Source organism: Hemibagrus wyckioides, linkage group LG24, assembly GCF_019097595.1.
Source record: "Hemibagrus wyckioides isolate EC202008001 linkage group LG24, SWU_Hwy_1.0, whole genome shotgun sequence".
Taxonomy (NCBI): Eukaryota; Metazoa; Chordata; class Actinopteri; order Siluriformes; family Bagridae; genus Hemibagrus; species Hemibagrus wyckioides.
Window position 1 is genome coordinate 7,439,298 of NC_080733.1, and position 24,722 is coordinate 7,464,019.

General features: G+C 38.3%; 4 protein-coding genes across 4 annotated transcripts; 1 reads left to right on the plus strand and 3 right to left on the minus strand.

Moving 5' to 3' along the window:
- Window positions 1-120: 120 nt before the first annotated feature.
- eef1a1l2 (eukaryotic translation elongation factor 1 alpha 1, like 2) lies at window positions 121-4,545 on the minus strand. The gene is made up of 8 exons (XM_058378210.1): window positions 4,388-4,545; window positions 3,409-3,564; window positions 2,281-2,460; window positions 1,884-2,180; window positions 1,508-1,658; window positions 1,100-1,356; window positions 520-754; window positions 121-444 (listed from the first exon to the last, which is right to left on the minus strand). The coding sequence occupies exons 2-8, from the start codon at window positions 3,550-3,552 to the stop codon at window positions 320-322; spliced, it is 1,389 nt and encodes a 462-aa protein (XP_058234193.1). The 5' UTR covers window positions 3,553-3,564; window positions 4,388-4,545; the 3' UTR covers window positions 121-319.
- Window positions 4,546-4,690: 145 nt separating this feature from the next.
- Window positions 4,691-7,940, minus strand: LOC131345358 (elongation factor 1-alpha). The gene is made up of 8 exons (XM_058378209.1): window positions 7,782-7,940; window positions 6,985-7,142; window positions 6,475-6,654; window positions 6,092-6,388; window positions 5,861-6,011; window positions 5,514-5,770; window positions 5,187-5,421; window positions 4,691-5,094 (listed from the first exon to the last, which is right to left on the minus strand). Exons 2-8 carry the CDS (start codon window positions 7,126-7,128, stop codon window positions 4,970-4,972), a joined length of 1,389 nt encoding a protein of 462 aa, XP_058234192.1. The 5' UTR covers window positions 7,129-7,142; window positions 7,782-7,940; the 3' UTR covers window positions 4,691-4,969.
- A 5,273-nt stretch (window positions 7,941-13,213) lies between these two features.
- Window positions 13,214-16,043, plus strand: LOC131344978 (uncharacterized). The gene is made up of 3 exons (XM_058377587.1): window positions 13,214-13,750; window positions 14,638-15,030; window positions 15,149-16,043. The coding sequence occupies exons 1-3, from the start codon at window positions 13,333-13,335 to the stop codon at window positions 15,574-15,576; spliced, it is 1,239 nt and encodes a 412-aa protein (XP_058233570.1). The 5' UTR covers window positions 13,214-13,332; the 3' UTR covers window positions 15,577-16,043.
- A 52-nt stretch (window positions 16,044-16,095) lies between these two features.
- On the minus strand, window positions 16,096-24,707 carry si:ch1073-513e17.1 (sialin). The gene is made up of 12 exons (XM_058377585.1): window positions 24,544-24,707; window positions 23,300-23,394; window positions 22,971-23,128; window positions 20,853-21,073; window positions 20,452-20,685; window positions 20,106-20,280; window positions 19,775-19,893; window positions 19,306-19,467; window positions 19,014-19,146; window positions 18,715-18,862; window positions 18,318-18,408; window positions 16,096-18,235 (listed from the first exon to the last, which is right to left on the minus strand). Exons 3-12 carry the CDS (start codon window positions 23,065-23,067, stop codon window positions 18,092-18,094), a joined length of 1,524 nt encoding a protein of 507 aa, XP_058233568.1. The 5' UTR covers window positions 23,068-23,128; window positions 23,300-23,394; window positions 24,544-24,707; the 3' UTR covers window positions 16,096-18,091.
- Between the last annotated feature and the right edge of the window lie 15 nt (window positions 24,708-24,722).

A 24,722-nucleotide genomic window follows, 5' to 3' on the forward strand; every position in this document is an offset into this window, starting at 1 on the left:
GGGTTAGGCACATAGCAACATTCTATTTCCATTACCATTTCACTAGAGACTAAAATATGTCTAAAATATGTTCAGTAATTCGAATCATGATGCTTTGACAAAAGCAGAAACACTAAAAAGCAATTTCTTATGTTTTTTATTTTTTGTTATCATTCTCTCCTAAGGTGCTTTAAAAAAGATGATAATCTCCTTTCCTGCGGAAACTTTTGCGATGGGTTTTTATCAGCATAAGCCAGTCCTTAAGAAGCAAGTTCAGGAGACACTGAGACATTGCAGGATGGGACCCTCTACACATGGCTTGGATATCAGATGGAGGCGTTCATTTGGTCTTAGCGGCCTTCTGAGCAGACTTGGTCACCTTGCCACCAGTAGCAGCTTTCTTGTCAACAGCTTTGATTACGCCAACGGCAACAGTCTGCCTCATGTCACGCACGGCAAAACGACCTGAAACAAGTATTTCAAATGAGTCAAGATGGCAGTGATTTGTGTAAAACAAGCATCCTCATTTAGTCTACTTACCCAGTGGTGGGTACTGGGAGAAGCTTTCCACACACATAGGTTTTCCAGGGATCATGAGGATGATGGCAGCATCTCCAGACTTCAGGTTCTTGGGGTTGTCCTCAAGCTTCTTACCAGAACGACGGTCAATCTTCTCCTTAAGCTCAGCAAACTTGCAGGCAATGTGAGCAGTGTGGCAGTCCAGCACAGGAGCATAGCCCTGAGAGATCTGACCAGGGTGGTTCAGGATGATGACCTGAATGAATAAAGAAAGGTAAAGTCTTTATAAAACCCACAATATAGGTTTTATTTAATAGAGTACACGACATTATTTATTAAAGATTAATGATTTGAAAAGTTACACTATGCAGATTTCATGCTGTAAAGAACTGATTTCTATTCATTCTAAGAAAATAGTAAAAGTACCCCAGATGACATGAGAATATACTTAACTTTACTTAAACTATTTATACAATAATATTTACTACTATAATCAACAAACCTTTATCAAAAAGATTTAAGACAATTATAAAAAATATTCATAATCCAAATTTTTGGCTAGTAATGTACTTATAAGGTAACATATTTGACCATGTCCAACCTGTGCAGTGAAGTTGCCAGCCTCCTGGGGTGGGTCGTTCTTGCTGTCTCCAGCAACGTTACCACGACGGATGTCTTTCACTGACACGTTCTTCACGTTAAAGCCAACGTTGTCACCAGGCAAGGCCTCAGCCAAAGATTCATGGTGCATTTCAACAGACTTGACCTCAGTGGTCACATTGACAGGGGCAAAGGTCACAATCATGCCAGGCTTAAGCATACCAGTTTCAACACGGCCCACAGGTACAGTTCCAATACCTGAGAGGGAAGCAAGAAAAGTAATTTGATTAATATATACAAAAACTGTGTATACTTGTGTATACGTATATCTATTAATTTATTAATAAATAGATATACAATTCATTATTTAATGTTAATTGATCAATCAATTATAGAAATAGATTTTCACCTCCAATTTTGTAGACGTCCTGCAGGGGAAGACGGAGAGGTTTGTCAGTGGGGCGGGAGGGGGGCAGGATGGAGTCCAAGGCCTCCAACAGAGTTGTTCCATTGGCAGCACCTTCTTTGCGCTCAATCTTCCATCCCTTGAACCATGACATCTACAGGGGTAGATATTTTCTCCTGTTATACTTTTATTTTTTGTTTTTGTTAGTTTATTATTAGGATTAGTAAAAAAAAAAATGAGCCAAACATTGTAGTTACTAATTCTGAGCATGCTGAACAAGTTAATTTTAACCTTCACTTAAGTTGTGTTTTGTCTGTTTTATTGCTATGTATAGATTACCAGCTGTACAGTAATGAATATAGGTGTATCATGTTCTCACGTTTGTGCTGGGCTCCAGCATGTTGTCTCCGTGCCAGCCAGAAATTGGGACGAAAGCGACGGCAGCAGGGTTGTAGCCAATCTTCTTGATGTAGGCACTGACTTCCTTGGTGATCTCCTCAAAGCGAGGCTGGCTGTATGGAGGCTCGGTGGAGTCCATCTTGTTGACTCCAACGATGAGCTGCTTCACTCCCAGGGTGAAGGCCAGGAGGGCGTGCTCACGGGTCTGACCGTTCTTAGATATACCAGCCTCAAACTCACCCACACCAGCAGCAACAATCAGCACAGCACAGTCAGCCTGTTACAAAGAAAAAATAAATAAAACATATTACTATGTAGACTAAAAAATTAGTCTATTATTCAGTGTATGGATTTTTAGTAGTTAAAAAGCCACATGCCTGAGAGGTACCAGTGATCATGTTCTTGATAAAATCTCTGTGTCCAGGGGCATCAATGATGGTGATGTAGTACTTGGCAGTCTCAAACTTCCAAAGAGAGATATCAATTGTGATGCCACGCTCACGCTCAGCCTTCAGTTTGTCCAACACCCAGGCATATTTGAAGGAGCCTTTGCCCATCTAGTTGTAGAGAATATAATGTTTCTAATCATACACAACAGTTAGAATTCACTTTTTTGACATACACTGACCAGGCATAACATTATGACCACCTACGTAATATCGTCTTCGTCTCCCTTTTGCTGCCAAAACAGCCCTGACCCGTCATGCACTGTGTATTCTGACAGCTTTCTATCAGAACCAGCATCGACTTCTTTAGCAATTTGAACAACAGTAGCTCGTCTGTTGGATCGGATCACACGGGCCAGCCTTCGCTCCCCACATGCATCAATGAGCCTTGGCTGCCCATGACCCTGTCGCTGGTTCACCACTGACCTCTTTAGATAGATACTGACCACTGCAGACTGGGAACACCCCCAAGAGCTACAGTTTTGGAGATGCTCTGATCCACTTGTCTAGCCATCACAATTTGGCCCTTGTCACACTCGCCCACTTGCCCATTATTCCTGCTTCTAACACATCAACTTTGAGGACAAAATGTTCACTTGCTGCCTAATATATCCCACCCACTAACAGGTGCCATGATGAGGAGATAGTGTTTTTCACATCACCTCTCACTGCTCATAATGTTATGCCTGATCTGTGTATCATTGGTTTAAGGGGATTTGTTCCAACAATAAGGAAGGTCATAAAGAAATAGATTAATTGATAACTGTGTAAATAATAATAATGAAATCATTTACTGTGTAACTTCTAATAATGAAACCTTTCACTGTGAAAATGAAACCATGTCTGTGTAACTACTAATAAAAATATTCATTGTGTAGCCAGTAATGGTGAACGACAGTCTCAGTAGCTATATCTGAACAGTAGGTGGCGCTCCTACTGCACCACATTACTACCCATAGACGTTATAAAGGCGCACCCATAAAAAGACAAGCAGCATGCTTATCCCATGTATTCACGGTTTATTCATAGCACCACTGGATGTTTCCTGTGCAACCACACCTCAGCTGCTTCCTTCTCAAATTTCTCAATGGTTCTCTTGTCGATTCCTCCGCATTTGTAGATCAGATGACCGGTGGTGGTGGATTTGCCGGAGTCGACATGACCAATAACCACGATGTTGATGTGGGTTTTTTCTTTACCCATGTTGGCGATTTACTGTGGAGAAACACTGCCATTATTAATGGGAATATTATATTGTGTTAACAAATGACACGACTTCCTTGTAAAAGCGGTCATAATGAACTGCTCAAAGCGCACGAGCCTGAAAAGTAATACAGGGAAGTCAATCGTGAAGTGCGCGTGCCCTGATCCGTACACTCTCGACTAAATATCGCTAATATTTCTAGAAATTAACTTAAAGTCGCTGATTCCCACCGCTCATATACAGTATAGTGAATTTGTTTCCCCCCTGTAGATAAGGCGGAAAAGCGTCCATTTAGAGAAAGACTGGGTAGGGTATCAAACAGTGCTTATTTCTGATCGGATTTCCGAAGTTCACTCTACAGGTGAATTTACACTTGTAGAAATTTTATTTTACGCTTAAATCCGACTTTAGGCAAAGAGTAGTAAGTGAACAGGTACTCTTGTTCTTTAATGACCCCTCCCGTGTACAAGTATGTGATCAGAGAGGACAGTGACTCAGCCCGGCTCCCTCCTCCTCCCTCACAGCCTCCATGTTGAGCCGCTGGAGCTCGTGCGCGCCGGCCATGTTGTTTAAGGACTGCCATAAACCTGACTGCTCGCACGTCTCAATGACAGCGATAACGTGGCAAATATAAAACAGATTAGAGATAAATTAACAAACTAAGCCTTTTAACCCTCTCAACTTTGCCATTAACCCATAACCATTATTCTGATAAACCGGAATTAAGACTAAACTGAATTTCAGCAGGTGCTCTTGTTAACTCAGTACAAGTCAATTAGAACTTGCCAAGATGCATTAAATGCCCAGTTCACGAACTGCAGGCTTGTAACTTACCAAATCCTGGCAAAGCCTGAACACCCCAAAGAAAAGCCGGATAAAAAGGGCCGAGTCACACTGACCACCGAAATTTATACTGCTCCAGTTGGGGAGGGTTCTAGAGCCTGGACACTTGATCTATGATACGGATAAAACAGGGGCACCATTGGTAGGCACCAAGGGCATCAACAGCCATGATTGGACACATCAAAATTCTACACCCCAACAGAAGTACAGCAGCAGACAAGGAGCAATGACATGCACAGCTGCATGAGCAGCCAGGAGTGGTTCCCTTAAAAATAAGAATCAGCCTCACACACATTCTGCAATTTTTTAATACCTTTATTAGTTACTCAGCAGCTTTCTTTCCAATTTAACTGTGGCAACAGGTGCAGATCTAAGCCATTCAACTCAAATTAACAACTGAAAGATGCTATCGGTCAAACAATGAAGCCACAACAATTATCCTTTCCTGCGAAAATTTTTCCGATGAGTTTTAATCAGCATTAGCCAGTCCTTGAGTAGAGTGCCCAGGTTTAGAGAAATTCCAGGAACTGGGGGAGGACGCCCCACCACCTTTAAAACAGCTGGAATGAGAATTCACTTGGTCTTGGCAGCCTTCTGTGCAGACTTTGTGACCTTGCCAGCACCAGCAGCCTTCTTCTCAACACTCTTGATGACACCGACAGCAACGGTCTGCCTCATGTCACGCACAGCAAAACGACCTAAAAACAGGAGGTACAAGACAGTCAGGTCTTGAAGCACACAAACACAAGACAGACAAGAAATCTGGCAAGGTGCTCAGTAGGAAACTTACCAAGAGGAGGGTAAGTGGAAAAGCTCTCCACACACATGGGCTTGCCAGGGATCATTTCAACAATGGCAGCATCTCCAGACTTCAGGTTCTTGGGGTTGTCCTCAAGCTTCTTACCAGAACGACGGTCAATCTTCTCCTTGAGCTCAGCAAACTTGCAAGCAATGTGAGCAGTGTGGCAGTCCAGCACAGGAGCATAGCCCGAAGAGATCTGACCAGGGTGGTTCAGGATGATGACCTAGGGGACAAAAGGGGGGGGGGGGGGTGTTAAGTCTATTAGCTAAAGCTTTAGCAGACAATTTTAATAGAAATGCATCTATGCATTCCAACCTGAGCAGTGAAGCTGCCAGCCTCCTGGGGTGGGTCGTTCTTGCTGTCTCCAGCCACGTTACCACGACGGATGTCCTTCACAGACACGTTCTTCACGTTGAAACCAACGTTGTCACCAGGTGTTGCCTCAGGGAGGGACTCGTGGTGCATTTCAACAGACTTGACCTCAGTGGTCACGTTGACGGGGGCAAAGGTCACAACCATGCCAGGCTTGAGCACACCAGTCTCCACACGTCCCACAGGTACAGTTCCAATACCTAATGATATTTTAAAAAAAAATTAAAAAAAGCTTGGCAAAACAAAATGGGATACCACAACTTGTGCCTCCAACAAGCAACAGTACAAACCTCCGATTTTGTAGACGTCCTGCAGGGGCAGACGAAGAGGCTTGTCAGTAGGGCGGGAAGGGGGCAGGATGGCATCCAGGGCATCCAGAAGAGTAGTGCCGCTGGCATTTCCCTCCTTGCGCTCAATCTTCCATCCCTTGAACCATCCCATCTACAGAGAGAAAAGTCCAGGTTAGCCCAGCCACCTAGTGCAAAATGCAATTTCTGAGGCATGTTGGTACATCAACTCACGTTTGTGCTGGGCTCCAGCATGTTGTCTCCGTGCCAGCCAGAAATTGGGACGAAAGCGACGGCAGCAGGGTTGTAGCCAATCTTCTTGATGTAGGCGCTGACTTCCTTGGTGATCTCCTCAAAGCGAGCCTGGCTGTATGGGGGCTCGGTGGAGTCCATCTTGTTGACTCCAACGATAAGCTGCTTCACTCCCAGGGTGAAGGCCAGGAGGGCGTGCTCACGGGTCTGACCGTTCTTAGAAATACCAGCCTCAAACTCACCAACACCACCAGCAACAATCAGCACAGCACAGTCAGCCTAGAGGAGATAGGAAAATGAAAGTTAACTTGAGCCAACAATTGTGTTCATTCAAATTGAGAGAAGAGTAAACTCAAGGCAAATACCTGTGAGGTACCAGTGATCATGTTCTTGATGAAGTCTCTGTGGCCAGGGGCATCAATGATGGTGATGTAGTACTTGGCAGTCTCAAACTTCCAGAGGGCAATGTCAATGGTGATACCACGCTCACGCTCAGCCTTCAGTTTGTCCAACACCCAGGCGTACTTGAAGGAGCCTTTGCCCATCTGAAATTTAACAAAAATAAAATTAGGCTTATTGCTATTGGGGTTTGTATCAAATCCTTAACAAATTAATTTTAACATGATTAAAAAAATAAAATTATACAAATAGTTTTATTTGAAGTTACATTTCAAATAATCTTCAAAAAGAAGTGCGGGTTCACATAAGCAGCAGTGGGCGCCATTACAGCCTCTCTTACGTCACGGAGCCTGCGTAAGCCACACCCACCCCCCCACACCCTGCCGGCTCATACCCACTAACGCGTGCTTCGGGCGCCATCTTGGCTCAAGTGAGTCAGAAGATAATTTTTCACTTTAAAACCCTAACCCACTCACCTCGGCGGCTTCCTTCTCGAACTTCTCGATGGTTCTCTTGTCGATGCCTCCGCATTTGTAGATCAGATGGCCGGTGGTGGTTGACTTTCCAGAGTCGACGTGGCCGATAACCACGATGTTAATGTGGGTCTTTTCCTTTCCCATGATTCCTTAAGTTTCTGTTAAATTAAATACAAAAATTCAAAATCAATACCTAATTTGATTAAAGACGTTACGTATTTGGTGATTTAGTAATAACGCCACAGTAATAAGAGTCAGAGGAAAGAGTCATGAACGCCGGGGCCTGTAGGCCGGCCACACGCCCGGGAGGGACACGTGTTTAGGGCCACGTAAGATTAAGTAACAAATCACATTTTGAAGAAAAAAAAAACAAAAGTTAATAAGAATACCTTCTAGAAAATATTTTTTTGACTCATCTGAGAGAAAAGAGTAGAAACAACCCTAACACACAAGCCCGAGAGACTTCAGACTGAGAGCCTTTGTTCTGAACGCGCTTTACCGGCCATTATTCAAATCAATTAACTGACCACATAACTGAAAACGGGCTTTTTAATAGACATATATATGAGGAAAAAAGTTAATCACTAGACACTAGATACTTTTCTAAAGGTCATTTTTAAGAAACTTATTCCACATTCCAATACTGCATCTTTTTCATCCCAGTACAAAAATAGGTGAAAAATTTCAAGAGGTGAGGGGGGGAAAAAAAAAAAAAAAACCCACACACAAAAAGTCAAGACGGAACGCCATAATGTAGAAGAAATGATCCCTTCTTAATAAAAAGCAAGGCCACTTACCAAGATTTGGCGATTAGTCCGCAGCAGCTGCTCCCCTTTGCCAGGTTAACAGAAAGAGACCGAAAAATGCTTAGGACTCGGAATTTATATGCAGGGAGGCGGTCGGGTTTCCTCTCCTCCTCCCGCACTGGACCGCAAATCACACGCATTTCACAGCAAAAACTCCCCGCCTCGGCCGCGTGACGTCATCACTGCGCATCACGTATTCACCGTGGTTGTTCTCCCACTGAAGTTCATCTTTCGCTTAAAACACTGGAAAAAATGTGTACATATATATGTTTGGTATAATATAATATATACGTAGAGGTTTTAATGCTTGCATCGTTTGTTTTCAAATGTTATGATTGTTCCTGATTATCACAGTATCTGGTTTTACTGCAAGCAAGAAACAGGAACAGCTGCTAATGTGGCATGTAGACTGAGCCACTAACATGTCTTTGTGTAGGTTTTTTACATTTTCACAAAACCTGGAGACTCAGTGGTTCATAAATTAGCTCACAGATTTTTAAATACGACTCAAGACTTACTGGATTGAATGCTCTTAGACCCTATGCCTGAGTAGGAGTTATGGAGACTGTGTAGGGTATGTTTAGTATGTGCTCCATGTACAGCAGCACACGTGACCATGCTGTAAGGGATGAGCTTATATAAAGACTCGAGCTGCCTAAACTCTATAGCGTGCTGAGTTAAAAATAAATGATCACTTTTTTTTAATGTTAAAAACAGTGTACTGTACTGCTGTATTGCACTGTTAATTATTAAATCTTTACCTGCATACCAAAGCTTTGCCAAAACCAAAGATATTCACTGAAGTGACGAAACTGCTTGCAGGCTGCTTGAATGCCCACTGTATTCACAAGCAGATATTTACATCTGAAACACTTGGGTGATAACAGGAGATGAAGCACCATTGTCTACCACAGGTCTCCACCCAAAGGCTCACCTATTCACAGTCAGACTGGATCTGCAGACAAGGCATTGTGGGGGTTCTCCTCAATCAATACGCTTTATTCAATCAAGGCCTGAATTGATTATGTATTGTTTTAAAATTATAAATATGGCATAAATAAAACGGAAAATGGAAATATAGTTATTCTCAACTTACCAAGCACCAACATATTAGCCTACCAGTCTCAGGCTATGCTGAGTGCCTTATAGTCTCCATCACTTTTTAATGGACCTATTTCAAGCAGCTGGCATCCCTCTGAGCCTCCTCTCAACTCCCTTTTGATACCCAACAGACCTAACCAACACCTGTTTCTTTCAGTCATACTCTCATTGAACAGATACACACACTGTCTCATACACTCTAGGCCCAATGCAGTGGCTCTATGAAAGCAGCAAACCTACCCACGTGGACCAGAGAATATAACTTTTGTTGTTGCTAGCAAGGGACAAATTGTTGATAGAGCACTATAGACACAGCAAGATGATTGTACTTAATTTATTCATTCTTTTAAATGTTTCCCAAAAGCTTGTCTAAGCATATAGAACCAAAGAGAGCAAAAATCTATTACTTTAATTCACAGACAACTGAAATCTAAAATTCCCAACTATTATAGCATGAAGCAACTGAATTACTTGAACTAGTTAGAACAAGTATGCAAAGTCTAACTGTGAAAATGATTTTAATTGCAAATCTGTGCAAATTCTGTTTGTTGGTATGTGATCATACCAGTTTAACTGAATATAGTAACTTTTTTTTTTTAGTTTTCCAAAATTTTTTAGAAGAGGGAGCACAGAGAGGAGAGGCAATAAATGAAGGCTAAATGCTATTAAAGGAGAGTCTTGTCACCCAACCTGAGTAACCAGATATCTTTATATTATGAAGGTATGAATGTTTATTCTGAGTCACTATGCACAGCAAACACAGTCCACTGTGCAAAGCAAAACTTTCTGAAACACCAAATATTACTACCAATACTAACACCAAACCAGTAGACAGGACATGGTTGGTGTGTGTATGAAAGAGAGACAGACAGAGACAGACAGAGAGAGAGTATAGTAGGTAAACAGTAGCATTCACACAAAATTCACACAAATTATAACCCATCTGCCTAGTTTCCATAAACACAACTCGAATGCCTAAATGTCACATATGTTTTTTGTTGTTGTTTGTTGTTTTTGGCTAAATGTTGTACTCATTCCATTATCTTTATCATTTCCATCCCTTTACCAACAACTTTTAACTGATTCATCATCCAGTGTGTCCTGTTGTGTTGCTGGATTTAGTTTAGGCTACTGCAGAGCTTTACTGTTTGGTAAAGTTTATTTTAGGAGTTAACTAAAGTTAACTAATCTATATGATAATGAAGTCCAGGGGGCATTCTGAGGCACAGAAGTCAGTTAATTATGTAAGACAGAGCGAAAGTATGAATTAAAGAGTTAAAGGGTGTGGTCTGAAATGTCAGTCGCATGATTGGCACTGATAAGAATTTATCATACAAGTGGAGATCTAAGTCAGACACATAAATAATGAATATACTTTAGTTTCAGAGTTGTAGAAACAGCAGAGTCAAAACAACATCTTCATTTGCATTCCACTTTCTCTATTTGCGTCCAGATTCTTCCCATTCACACACTGCGTCACTTCTGTGTCCCACTTTCCCTGCTGCTGTGAGACGTCAAAACTTATTTAACCTTTTCCCCCAGTTGGCTTCTTTTACCAACAATGAAATACAGTCCTTTCTCTCAACAAACCTATCTGCAAAGCTAATGCCCTGTTAGTGAATTTATGGGGGAAAAAGTGTTTCTATTCATACTGCAATAGTATACTCCAGTGTAAACTTTGACCATTTGACTGGCATGTGGGAAGAGACATGTTGCTCTGGATATGGGTCAAGTGCTGGCAGGACTTCAATATTGAGTCATGCATTTGGAGAGGAAGGGCCCCAACCTTCTATTTTTCCCCAGGACATTCACATAGCAGGCTAGTTAAACCTATGAGCATTTATTATTAAAACTGATATCATGCTTAGAAACAATAATCATATTTATTTTAAATCTTGGATTGAAAAGAACCTAAACAAAGTCTTGCAGATTTGTGTTAGTGACAAATATTGGACACCATATAAATTATGATTGTTTCTATAAAGCTAGTAATATGGTTTTCCCCTCTGTCAGAAAGGTAACAAGAAACAAATATCTGATACATTCAGTAAACCAGTCCTACTAACACCTGAGATCTAAGCCATAGAAATGAACAGAATGAAAAGAATGAAAACCCAAAAGCACTGAATGGAGTGAAGAGAAAATCCCAAACCTTGGTATGGTAACACAATTCCAGTTGACCAAGCACACCCTCCCCTGCCCCAACAAGTAGAAACCAAATGCTCACACTTGCTAATTTTTAACACATTCAAGTGAACATTAAGGTGTGATGTCTTAGGGTGGTACCACTCACTTGCATGTGCAAGCACCCTAGGGTTCTGTCTGAGAACCTGAGAATGCAAATAATCCTATTCATGTGTAAAAGGGGCTCTTTTCCATATGTTTCCCAACTATAGAGGGGTGATGTCATGGCACCCAACAAAAAAAGAAAAGTCAAATCCTTAATTTCATTACTACACAAATGGACACATTAATACTAATGTACTCTTTCCAGTATTTTCCTGACCAAGATCTGTCACTTTTGAAAAAAAAAAATACAACAAATAAAAATAAATGTATATGTTTTAGTTTACTGTATTCAGTTCTCTGAATACAGTAAACATTTTATGATTTTAAGAAAGAAAGAACGATACTCCAGGACCACTGGAACCTGTGCTCTAGAATATAGATACTATTTCAAACATTTGCATAAACATGATGTCTTAACTTGCAGTACAGTAACTTTCTAGTACAGCGTGTCTCACATTTTATTGTTATTACTTTTCTTCTACAAATTAAAAAGCCGGAAATGAAAACAAAGCACTAATTAAACCAGTATAACAAATACAATGTTTTATAAAAGTGATTATTTCAAATATTACATGGAGAAAAGCTTGCTTTAAAAAAAATCTGTGTTGTAAGTCATTAAACGAAATTAGGTATCTACAAGTTGTTCAAAAGTCAGTGTTAATAGTACTCACAGTTCTTTCTATTAATATATTCCATTTTGTTCTTCTAGATGAAAAGATAACGAAAACCACAAACATACCAAATTCAAATTTTACTTATTACATACAAAATCATCAAGCTTTTTTACGACTCTCCTTGTTTCAAGAGAAGCAGAATAGAATAAATTTAAAGTGTATAGACATAAAACTTATAAATATAAATAAAAATAAAGATTTAAGGAAAATATAAAACTAACAGAGTAATAGTTATAATACATACATATATATATATATATATATATATATATATATATATATATATATATATATATATATATATATATTTACCAGTCAGAATCCACATAAAATAGATGACATACACACAAACAATTACAAAATGCAGAATATACAAATATGAAATATGTTCAGCCAAGGGACAAACTCTCCCAAAGACTGTGCTGTGAAAATAGACACTATTTATGAAGCTGAAGTTATCTTATCGGTGAAAATAGAAAAATTATCCAGTCTATAGTGTTGATCATGATAGGTAGCTGGAAATTGAATGTTTTCTTTGACTTTAGTTTAATCTTTTCTTTAAATTAAAGAAACATAAATGGAACTGTACAAACCTTTATGAGAACAATGATAAGTATTTACATTAAACAATTAACAAAATGGATGAAATGAATGAATGAATTATGAAAGAAGGAATATGAACTAAAATAAAAATAAAAATAAAATAAAATAAAATAAAACTATTGGTAAGTAGAAGAAAGTGGGTTACACATCATTAATTATATAACCAAAACATCTCTCATAATATTTCAGAAATCTACCACATTATTAATGATTAGTTTATTATTATTATTATTATTATTATTATTATTATTATTATTATTATTATTAGTTAAATGAAAAGTGGAGTGATTTGAGGAGTGACTCAGTCTGGTCTGGACAGTGACGTTCTGTGACGCATTTTTTCTGCGACGAGCTGTGGGTCTACCGATGGGAATTTCGGCTCTTTTCATCGAGTCAAAATCATTTGGTTCAGTTCAACAATAAGAGCCGACTCTTTCGGTTCCTAAAACGACTCCTTGACATTTTTTGTGTTTTATATAGACAGTATGTGATCGTTTGATCTTTTTCGTTGACTAACTATACCTGGAATTGCTTCACGGAATCAATATTTTTATCATGATGAACAAGGTTATAATGCCTCATACCCCCCCCCCCACACACACACACCTCATTGTGGGAGCATTTTGTTTAATTGTAATGACAGTGTAATAGAACCGACATTGTTTACATCTGAAAGAAATGGAAACGGGGAAAAAGAAACCATGAAAAGGGTTATCAGATAATGTATGCGAATCGGCGTTCATCTAAAACAATCGGTTCAAAGAGTCGACACATCCGCAAACGACACATCACTATTTGGGTCGGGTGTTTAAAACCGTAGGCCAAATATATATAGATATATATTTATATATATAGCGATCTAGTGCTAAAGAAAAATGGCTGGAAATTGGAAAGATACTGAAACGAAGGAACTGCTATCTATCCGATCAGATGAAGAAATTATCCGTCAGCTAAATGGCACTGTCCGGGATGCAGTGGTGTACGAGAAAATCACCCAGAAACTCAAAGAGCGCGGGGTTTTCAGAGAAAAGACACAGGTGATAAATAAACTGAAAACCCTACGGAAGAAGTTCCACCAGATTAAACAACGCAACGGCCAAGTGGGAAAGTCAGACTGGCCGTATTTCGATATGTGCCACTATATATGGGGAGGTGGACGTTCTGCAAACCCCATGGCTTTGCTCAGTCCTTTAGAGCCTTATCCTTCAGAGAATGATGCTGAAACCGTCCTGAGTGATACAGAAATCCTGAAGACTGAAGTGTGCACAGAATTTGTGCCCTTAAGTCCAGCAGGTGGGTTTATTTTCCATTGTTACTAATTATTCAGGCTTTAAAGTTGATCTAAAGTGTGTATAGGGTGGCTAAAACAAATCTAACACACACACACACACCTTCAAACACATCTCAGGCAACAAAGTGTCATTACTACAAGGTTGAGAGTGGCTATTAAATAATTAACATGGCCTAGTTTTCAGCATAGAATTAACAAAGGCATAGCTGGCATAAGGGCATTAAGGCAATTCTTATGATTAACAAGATATAGTTTTGGAAAGAATAATCCCCTTTCAGTTATTTGGGAAACATGGTACTACTTTTGAAAGTGGCATTGCAAGTGCATTGAAAAAGGAAAAGGAATGAGAGGTCTTGCATTTGTTCTTCCCATGATCTTCAGGAAATTCAGATAAAGCTTCTTGTTGAACATGTGACTTGTGGAATATTCCACCTATTTCATAGGGGTGAATTTGTTCAGGTAAAACGGCTGAGTGAATGCTGTAAATGTAAATTTTTTCCCCTAACCTAGAATGGATGACTTATGAAAAAGGAAGGATTTACACTATAATGACCATTTATGATATGAACATATAATGAACATATTTATTATGTTCCATGTAGGTTTAATTAATGTGTGAAAGTAATTCAAGTGCATATGTTGTGAAGGACACCTTGCTAAATTCTCTTTATACATGTATGCACTGTGTTATAACCTGCTTATGAGAGTTTCTGGATATATTCTCTCACATTTTGCACATAATTAATTTTTCCATTTTCTTCAATATTTGTATATTTGGATAATTTATTTGGATTTATTTATTTATTTATTTATTTATTTGGATTTATTTTTTTAACTCTTTAAATACTCTTCTGATGTGTGTAATGGCATTTGCTGTGCTTTTTTCCAGAATCTCCTCTGTCTCCTCAGTCACCACCAAATAAAAGTGCCAAGAAAGTGTCACGTGGGGAACAAATGGTGAAAGACATGAAAGAGTTTTTCTCTGAAATGGACAGAGACTTTGAAGAAAGGGAGCGCCTTCGTCTGCTGGAGCAGAGGCAATATGAAGAGTGTTTAAGGAAGGAGGCAAAAGAGGAAGAGAAAGAAGAGCGGGCCAGGCAAATGGCCATGTTTAAAGAGTTACTGGAATCTCAAAATGATCTGCTTAGAGAACTTTTGCAGCGAATCCCATCATCAAATTCACATTGGCTTACCCCATCTAAAAGTAATGGTGAACCTAACACCACTGCAAATACCCCAGAGACCAAGGAGTGCACAAACTTTGTACCCAGTAGTCACTCAGGTGAGTCTGAGCTTGCTATTTACACTTTATCTGCCTAAAGGTATTCTTAACACTAGTGTCCATAAAGCTAGATGTGTAATTCTTCTGAATAATGGGATTTTGCTGTGCCTGTTTGCAGAATCACCTCAGTCACCACCAAACAAAAGGGCAAAGAAAGTACCAAAGGAGGAACAAATAGCCAAGGACATGAAAGAGTGTTTTGCAGAAATCGCCAAGACTTTGGAAGAGAGAGAACGTCTTCGTCTCCTGGAGCAGAGGCAACATGAAGAGCGCTTAAGAAAGGAGGCAAAGGAGGAAGCACGGGAAGAACGGGCCAGGCAAATGGCAATGTTCAAAGAGATGCAGGAGTCTCAAAATGGCCTACTAACAGAACTTCTGAGGCGTATGCCTTCACCCACATTACAGCAGTTAAATTCCTCTAAGTACTGGCACTCAGGCAATCAATCTAGGTTCAATACAGACACTGCTGGAAATAATGATGTACAAAACACCTCAGAAAAAGACATGCTTTTTAACCCACCTTCATCCACATCCTTCACGGAGTAATAACCAGGAAGTTTTTTAATTATTATTTTTGTACATTGTATTTATTTAGTAGTCACTTTATTGGAGTCTAATTCAGTCTAATTCAGCTTGCTCCTGCTCTGTATGAACAGTCTGAATCCAAATTCAAATTATGGTACACTTTGTTACCACACTTAATGTAAGTAGTTTTTACATGTTTTCTACTGTGCTTTCTGTAACGTCTTTATGCACAACTTGTATTCACTTGCACATTTGCTTGACGATTTCATCCGAGAAGACAGTAAATATTTTACAAATAAACAATCGATGTCATTGATCATGTATCACCATTTATCATTGCCATTCTAAAATAATTGGTAGCTTCAATCGAGCATTTCTTTAGTCAGTGACAGATTCACAAGACACTGCAAGCAAGAACACAGTGAATGTTTAAACAGCAAAAACAATGAAAAAATCTTGACAGTAGGTCTGTGGACAATAGACTGAATATACATGCATTATATAAAAAAAAAAACCAGTTACTTTTACAAATGCCCTATGAATAAATAGTTTTGACAATTGCCTTTGTGTTGTACGTGTTATGACCCCTTATACTGCTGTGCACAGCTAGGACAGACTGGAAGGTCTTATATTAATGTACTCACTGTGCTATTGCTTTCATATTTTAAAAACATGTAATCATTAATATGGTGAAGAGTTCTGTCAGGACAAAGTTATTTAGCAGTTTTGGTAGGGCTCTTCATTGTTAGCTCTATTTAACAGTCAGTTTTAAGTTTGTTGACATGGGTAAGTCCTTGGGAATGAGGGTTTAGTGGTTTCGAACCAGCATGCCAATCTGCATTTGTTTTTGTTTTCAAGATAGAGAGACTGGTGAGAGAGTGACTGTTTGGAGTTAATAACCTGTCTCTCTTTAATTTGAAAAAAAAAAAAAAATTGTTGGCAAAAATCTGTGGTAAAAGGGTAATAATACACCTTCAGTATGCGGTGTAGGTGCTGTCTGACCTCGGTCAACTGTCTGGGCAAAGTTTCTGTACATGTTCTCCCCATGTCCATGTGGGTTTTTTTTTTTTTTCAGGATTTCTGATTTCATCCCAAATTCAATTCAATTCAACACAGAAATATAAAATAATAGAATTACATGAAATTTATATTAAAATTTGCAAGTGTGATAGTATCCGCTTTGGCTAAGATAAACTGTTCCCCAGGTGTGAATCAGTATGTATTGTGCTCTTCTAATAAGTTTGTTCCTATCTCATCACCTTAAGACAGGGACTTGCTAGTACTCAATACAATGTCACTCACAACAGAATTCAATTTAAAAAATCTCAATTCACACACATTTCTGCAACGTTCTTTTAACATTTATAATTATGTACATAAAAAAATGCTTTATTAAGACTTCCTTAATGCTTACTTATTAGCCTTCTTAATTTTTTGTGGCTGCTAAAGCATTCATTAAAATGCTTCATGAATATAACTGCATATAATTATAAAAGCAATATCAGTAATTAGACTAGGAGTACTAATCAATTTAGTTAGTATAATGTTTTTTGTATAATTGTATAATTAACAGTATAATGGTATTTATACTGCAGCCGGCGTACAGTATGATGTGCGTAACACGTCTTCACGTTCTTCAGCTTTTACACCGCTAAAAGGTTTGGTTTACCAACATAACAAACATAAATAGACATCTGTTGTATTACAAAACAACTCATTGTTATAGCCACAGAATCTATAACTACTTTTGACTAGAACAGATTGATTAACATGCCATGTGCCCTCATGTACTGAATACTTAACACTTTCTTTTTCTGCATGATACAATTAACTGGAAAATGTTTAGCTACATTACAGGAAACAAATTAATACCAGCTCACAGTATGAGTCGTTTCTTTATTACCTTTCGGTTATTTACATTTACCACAAGGCATGATGCAGTACCAATTACTCCCAATTACTAATTACTAATTTTTTTTACTAAAAAATTAGTTCAGTTTCCATGAACTGGATCTGTAAAATAGAACTTGTTGTATGTAAAGTTGTATGTAAAACCGTATAAAAATTCCAATGTTTTAATGCTACAATTATTGTATTCAATGGTTTAAAACATTTAGATATTAAACATTTTTAAAAACTGTAAAAAAAAAAAAACATAGGAGAATAAGAAAAGTATATGTTTCTATCGGTGTGTATAAATCGTTGAAGTAAACAAAATGGTTAGAAAAATGGCACTATGTAGACGTAAGAATCTGCGCACACCGTGAAGGTGGTCCTGGTGTTTTATGAAGATTTTTTGAGATTTTCTATTAAGTCAAATAAAATGTAGCAGCTTTACAGAATTATATGAGGCAGTAGTTATTTCCATGGAATGGTCCCTATTTTCAGATTAACCACATATACAAATATACAAACTGTTATCCCTTATTCTCTTCTTATGATGCTTTTCATAAATTATATTAAGAACCTAAAATATTAAAAGTCATTTAAAAATCATGCGTTCAAGTAAATCATTAGAATATTGTGCAAAACAGGATTACTGCGTTCTAACTGTCTCTTCTTTGTCCTTTAGTGCCCAAGTTTGGATCTTTCCACTTGCAAACAGTGTGAAGTATAAGGCTCCAAATACACTCACTCCTGCTGACAAGTAGAAGACGTTCCTCCAGCCCAGCAGAGTATGCTTTAAAGAGAAGAGAGTTTATAAGTTTATGTGGTGTTTTATTCAAGTCTAAGTATGGTTTAGAATGGAATATGCAGCTCACATCTTTGGTAAGTAGACCCATTATCACTGGTGCAAGTACTCCTGGGATAGTGCCAAAAGTGTTGATGATCCCAAGCAGAAAGCCAGCATACCTGAGGACATGGGAAGAAGAAAGATACTGCAAGCTTGTTTTATATATTTAGAAATTGTTTTATATACACAAAAAATGTACAAAATCTTTAAAATATATATTTTGGTAATACTGAACTTCAATAATGACATGCATAATGGCTGATTGACTGAAAATGGAGTTCATATAATAATTATGAAACTGCCATTTGAATGCAAATAACATGGTGGTCTCTTATTTTTTCTACAGCACTGCATTTTATAAGTGTAGCATATTTCTACACATGTAACAGGAAGCCTGTGATATCAGAAGCTCATAGTGGCCATACTGAGGAGCAATATCAATCTGGTTCATGAAGACTCCAGCTGCACTGATGCCCCCGAAAGTGATGGACAGTGTGAGAAAGGTAACAGCGAGGATGCCACTGCACCCAGAGAATCCAACAGCAACCAGGAATCCTGCTGGGATGACCAAGCCTGGAAAAACACAAAGATTCATAAATCGAATGTCATTTAGAAGAGGATGGGTTCCCTTTTGAGTCTGGTTCCTCTCTAGGTTGCTTCTTCATGTAATCACAGGTATGGGGGATATATCTCATGATCAGTGACCTCAATCGCTGGCACTAACCTGCAAAAGTGAAGATTTTCCGGACAGACGTTACACTTAGCATCTCCTTCTCCAAAAGTTTGTCCGCGCACACACCTGAGAGCACAGCGCACAACCAGCCGCCCAAGTAGGGTAACGCAGACAGGAAGGAGTTCTACACCACAGAGTAAGAGAATATCAGATGACATGTCTCCATCTCATGAGTAGTGCATGTTTGTCCAATTGTGGTTGAGATATTCATAGATAGTACTTGTATGAATTTATGCGTAGTGCTCTTAGACACAGTGGCCAGTGAGCTTTTAAGTATTCTAACCTGACGCAGGTCAAAGTGCAGCACTGTGTCCATGTAGGTAGGCAGAGAGGTAAGTAGAGTGTAGTAAGACCAGTTAGAACACATCTGTGTGATGATGATGGCCCAGAGAGGGCCTGAGCACACCAAGGGCAACACCGGCACTGACCAACCATGAGAACCTCCCTGTACAACAGAGAAAGGAACGGAATACACTATATTCAGCAATTATTATTATTATTATTATTAGTAGTAGTAGTAGTAGTAGTAGTAGTAGTAGTACTAGTAGAAGTACAACAGGTAATAGTAATGCCATTTAGGCCTCAGTAGTATCCAGATATTTAAACCAACATCTGCTTACATTGCCAAGTGTAACAGCTGAGAGGGGTCAGGTGTTAATATTACTCATTGAGCATAATTTCAAACAACTACGTATCAAAAATACTCCACTCTTTTATCTGTAACTCAATATTCACTGGAGATCACTTAATACCTCTGAGCCTATAGAGTTGATAATGTATTCTCTTTCTCTGTCACTTATTCTTGGATGTGTGTGAGGTTCATCTGACACCATGATGAACCACAATACTGCCCAAAGGCATCCTGCGCCCCCTGGTGGCAAAATGTAAGAATAGAGACCAATTGTCATGTCAGTGATTAATAAAATTTTCAAGATTTAAAAATATGCTATTTTAAAATGCATAATAAGCCAGGTATTGTTATTTAATAATTTAATGCATATCAGAGAAGATGTGTGAAAATAATAATATTTAAGCAAGTTGAACCTGGGGTTAAAAGTGATACTATTAGATTTAGCTCATTACCACAGCAATAGAAGACTGCAGGCCAGCCTAGATTGTGACATATGAAGCCTGTAAGAGGGAAAGCAATGAAAGCACCGAAATTTCCTCCTGCCCCTGAGATAGTCATCAGACGAGCTCTTTCCAATGGAGGTGCCCAGCAGGCCCACATAGCCATCATGGCAGGAAATGTCACACCCTAAACACACAAAATACATCTTTGTCCAGGTTTGATCAGTGATATTACATGAAAATGAATTGTGCAAATGTGATTATTACATGAAAATTAATTGTGTAAATGTGATATTAAATTAAAATTAATTGTGAAAATGTTATTATTTGGAAAAAAAATACAATGATGTGTGCTCACCTCTCCAAAACCCTCCAGGGCTCTTAGAGCAAACAGCCATTTGATCCCGAGCTCAGCAGCCAGAGGAGTAAGGATAGTGAGGACCGCTGTGCCCAAAACACCTCCTCCCAGGAACTTACTCCCACCAAAGCGACCTGACAAGTAGCCACCTGGGACTTGGGTGAAAAGGTACCCAAAGAAGAATGCACCCAGCAGCATTCCCTGAGTCTGAGGATTCCATGGGTATCTTGGTACCTGAGAGACATGAGAATGATACAAGGAGATGAAAACAGTATATTACATTCTAATACAGGAATCTAGGAAGTGCATTGTGGCCTTTAAGCAAATATAATCCATCACTGATATTCACTGATACTCTTTAGACATACGCTGAGGCTGGGAAAGTGGACTAAAGCACTCACCCCATCTGGCTGATCCGGGATATCATTGCTGCTGTTAGAGGTAATAGATGATGCTGGACATTCCTTTGATTCACTGCCATTGAACAATGGCTGCATACCAGTTGTATTGACCATTGCGACCATGGCGACACTGAGATTAACCCGGAGCCCGTACACCACAGCGAAGCCAAGGAACATCATGAAGGCCAGGTTGTATCTGGCAGAGCAGCACTGAGGAGGCACTGTAACACACATCTTCAATATCACATTCAGAAAATAGAAAACTGTTTACAAGCAAACCATTGGCACAGTAACTAGTTTATTATATAGTAGATATTACTCATCTTGTAATATCATTGAGACATTTTACAGACACAGAAAAAAAACATTATGTTAGGTACCAAATGAACTGCATTGCTGCATTACTAGAGACGACTCAAGGGTCTCTAGTTCGATCTTGACCTTGAGTTATTATTTGTTGGAATTTTGCATGTTCTTTTTTTCAGGTTCAATTTTCTCCCAGCTTTCAAAAAATGGCTACTCTAAATTCTCCTTAGATGTGAATGAGTGCCCTGGTGTTCGCTCAAGGGCTCCATAAAGGTATCTCCTTAGAGAAAATCCATAATGTGACACTAAAGTTGTTTAATGGTGTTTGAATTATGTAAATATTTGGGGGTAATATGAATGACAAAAATGTGTATTATATTTAAAATGTGATTTTAGCCTGACACACGGTAAACAAGTAGCTAAGGGAAAAACTTTACTGTTAGACTACTTTGACAGAATAGGTACTGATGCCAGTGTAAAACTGTCTGAATTATGTTTCAGTTTTCTGTGGCAACAAGGAATAGATGTAAATTCACAAGGAGAAATGGGAAAAATCTGGTTAAGAATAAACTTTAAAAAGTTAAAAAACGGTCATTTCGAGTTGCTGCCATTTCAAAAAAGTGCAGAAATGTGATTCGTGGAGGAAAGAAATGTAGCAACAAAAAATGGCCAAGGATTTCTTTACAGATATCTGTTAACTGACATGATTACACTGAAATCTCAGTGGGATTTTGAAATAAATAGAATTTGTATAAGCTCAGTACTTATATATAAAAAAGTTAATATTTCATTTACATTTCTGCCATTTAGACATTTTATCCCATACAACTGAGCAACTGAGGGTTAAGGGCCTTGCTCAAGGGCCCAGCAGTGACAGCTTGGTGAACCTCACAACCCTCCGATAGTCCAAAGTCTTAGCCACTAAGCTACCACATCCCCATGATTAATATTATTGTCTTATTATAATCATATAATTATACATATGAGCAAATTCATTGCATGGCAAAAGGGACATAATGTAGTTGCATAGTAATGTAACAAATACTATTTTTTGCCATATTTATCTTAATTTAAGCTCGCTCAGACATGTGCAGTATGCAATATTCCAAAAATCACTATGGACTTTTCCATACACATTATTAATACAGTGTAATACGTTTATGACTTGATGTCTAGATGTCTAGATGTCTAGATAGATAGATAGATAGATAGATAGATAGATAGATAGATAGATAGATAGATAGATAGATAGATAGATAGATAGATAGATAGATAGATAGATAGATAGATAGAAATGTGATTAGTGGAGGAAAGAAATGTAGCAACCGAAGCAGACACTCGTTTCCTCCACTGCTAAGAAAGAAGAACTTTGTCAGTCAACATGAAGAAATAATGATGTAAATCATTCATTTAAATCAGTTACACATTGTTAACAGTAGCAGAAAATGCACAAACAAGCAAAAATTGTTCACGGGGGACAGACATGGCAACACCCACTGCAAGTAAATATGCTTTAAAAGATATTTCAGAAAACAGAAGCCCCTAGAAATCAGACAAGTAGTCAGTATTTTCTACTGTTACATTTGACTCAAGATCAGCCAGTGACTCAAATAATCTCTGTAATCTCAAATAATCCGAATCAGATCTACACCTAAACATGTTTAATCATATTTTACAATTTTACTATAACACTATACTACTCCCATAAGAAATCTAAGCCCAAACCAAACCATAATCCATAAAAGTACTCTTTTTGTGAAAATTTTCAAAATGAAATGTAATTCCATATACAAACATTTCCAAGAAACCAACCTGTCCATTTTTCTGCTGGTTCCTGCAGCAGTGGTGTTTCCTCTTCTTCCTGATCCTCCACAGTAGAGGGACTAGACCATCCATCACGTAGGGCCATTATAAATGTTCAAGGACAACAATTTTAAGATGTGCTCATCAAACCATAGTGTCCACGAGTCCTGCATCGGAAAAAAATCCATTTAAATATCCTAATACAGAGCTCTGATCTTAGAAAAATCTATAACACTTTGAGAAACAAGTGCTTCTGTGTAGGCAGAAAAATATATGCACAGTTCAATATTTCAGCGAACAAAGTGTGCTTTGCAATGATTTCCAATTTCATAACTTACCAAATAAAAAAACCTGCAGGTTGAGTTGTATTGTGGCTAGTCCTTGATCCGAAGTGTTTTAGAGCTTTTTTCAGGTTTCGCTTAGTCATTTAGTCCTGTATGTGGAAAGAGAGCTTGTGGATGATACTATGCCATCAGTAATCCAACACTACACCTTTACTAGAGTATGTTTCAAGCTACACAACTCACCGTATTAGACATCTAAAACTGTAACTGCTCTACTCACGCCACTGTTTATGATATAGGGAATCTTATGACTACAAATGTGCATGTTTTACATGTGACCAACTCATGTTCAGGAAATCAAGTCTGTACACTTAAACCTTGACTGTTCTAACGACTGTTGTCATTAACCAATGGTATTATATCTGTTAACTGACATGATTACACTGAAATCTCAGTGGGGTTTTGAAATAAATAGAATTTGTATAAGCTCAGTACTTATATATAAACAAGTTAATATTTCATTTACATTTCTGCCATTTAGACATTTTATCCCATACAACTGAGCAACTGAGGGTTAAGGGCCTTGCTCAAGGGCCCAGCAGTGACAGCTTGGTGAACCTCACAACCCTCCGATAGTCCAGTGTCTTAGCCACTAAGCTACCACATCCCCATGATTAATATTATTGTCTTATTATAATCATATAACTATACATATGAGCAAATTCATTGCATGGCAAAAGGGACATAATGTAGTTGCATAGTAATGTAACAAATACTATTTTGTGCCATATTTATCTTAATTTAAGCTCGCTCAGACATGTGCAGTATGCAATATTCCAAAAATCACTATGGACTTTTCCATACACATTATTAATACAGTGTAATACGTTTATGACTTGATGTCTAGATAGATAGATAGATAGATAGATAGATAGATAGATAGATAGACGGATGGATGGATAGATAGATAGATAGATAGATAGATAGATAGATAGATAGATAGATAGATAGATAGATAGATAGATAGATAGACGGATGGATAGATAGACGGATGGATGGATAGATAGATAGATAGATAGATAGATAGATAGATAGATAGATAGATAGATAGATAGATAGATAGATACTTTATTCATCCCAAAGGGGAATTATACACTAAAAATACACATACTTGAAGAAATGTAAGTTACACAAAATTCACAAACTTGCTTTAGATGATCGTCTGTATAGTGTAAAGTGTCGGGAGTGACAAAAACCAAAGGCTATATAGATCTCAAATCGTATTAGATTTTTCTTACCATATAGTGTGAATGTTCTGTTAAAAGAGGCTGGTGTAAAATAAACAATTCCATGCGTTTTGTATCGTCCTAACTAAATACTGTTTACTTTCTTCTAAGTACATGATAGATTGGGAAATATAAACACGTCACGTTGTTATTGTGGATAATAGTACGTCTGAAACCGGCAGGGTATGTTC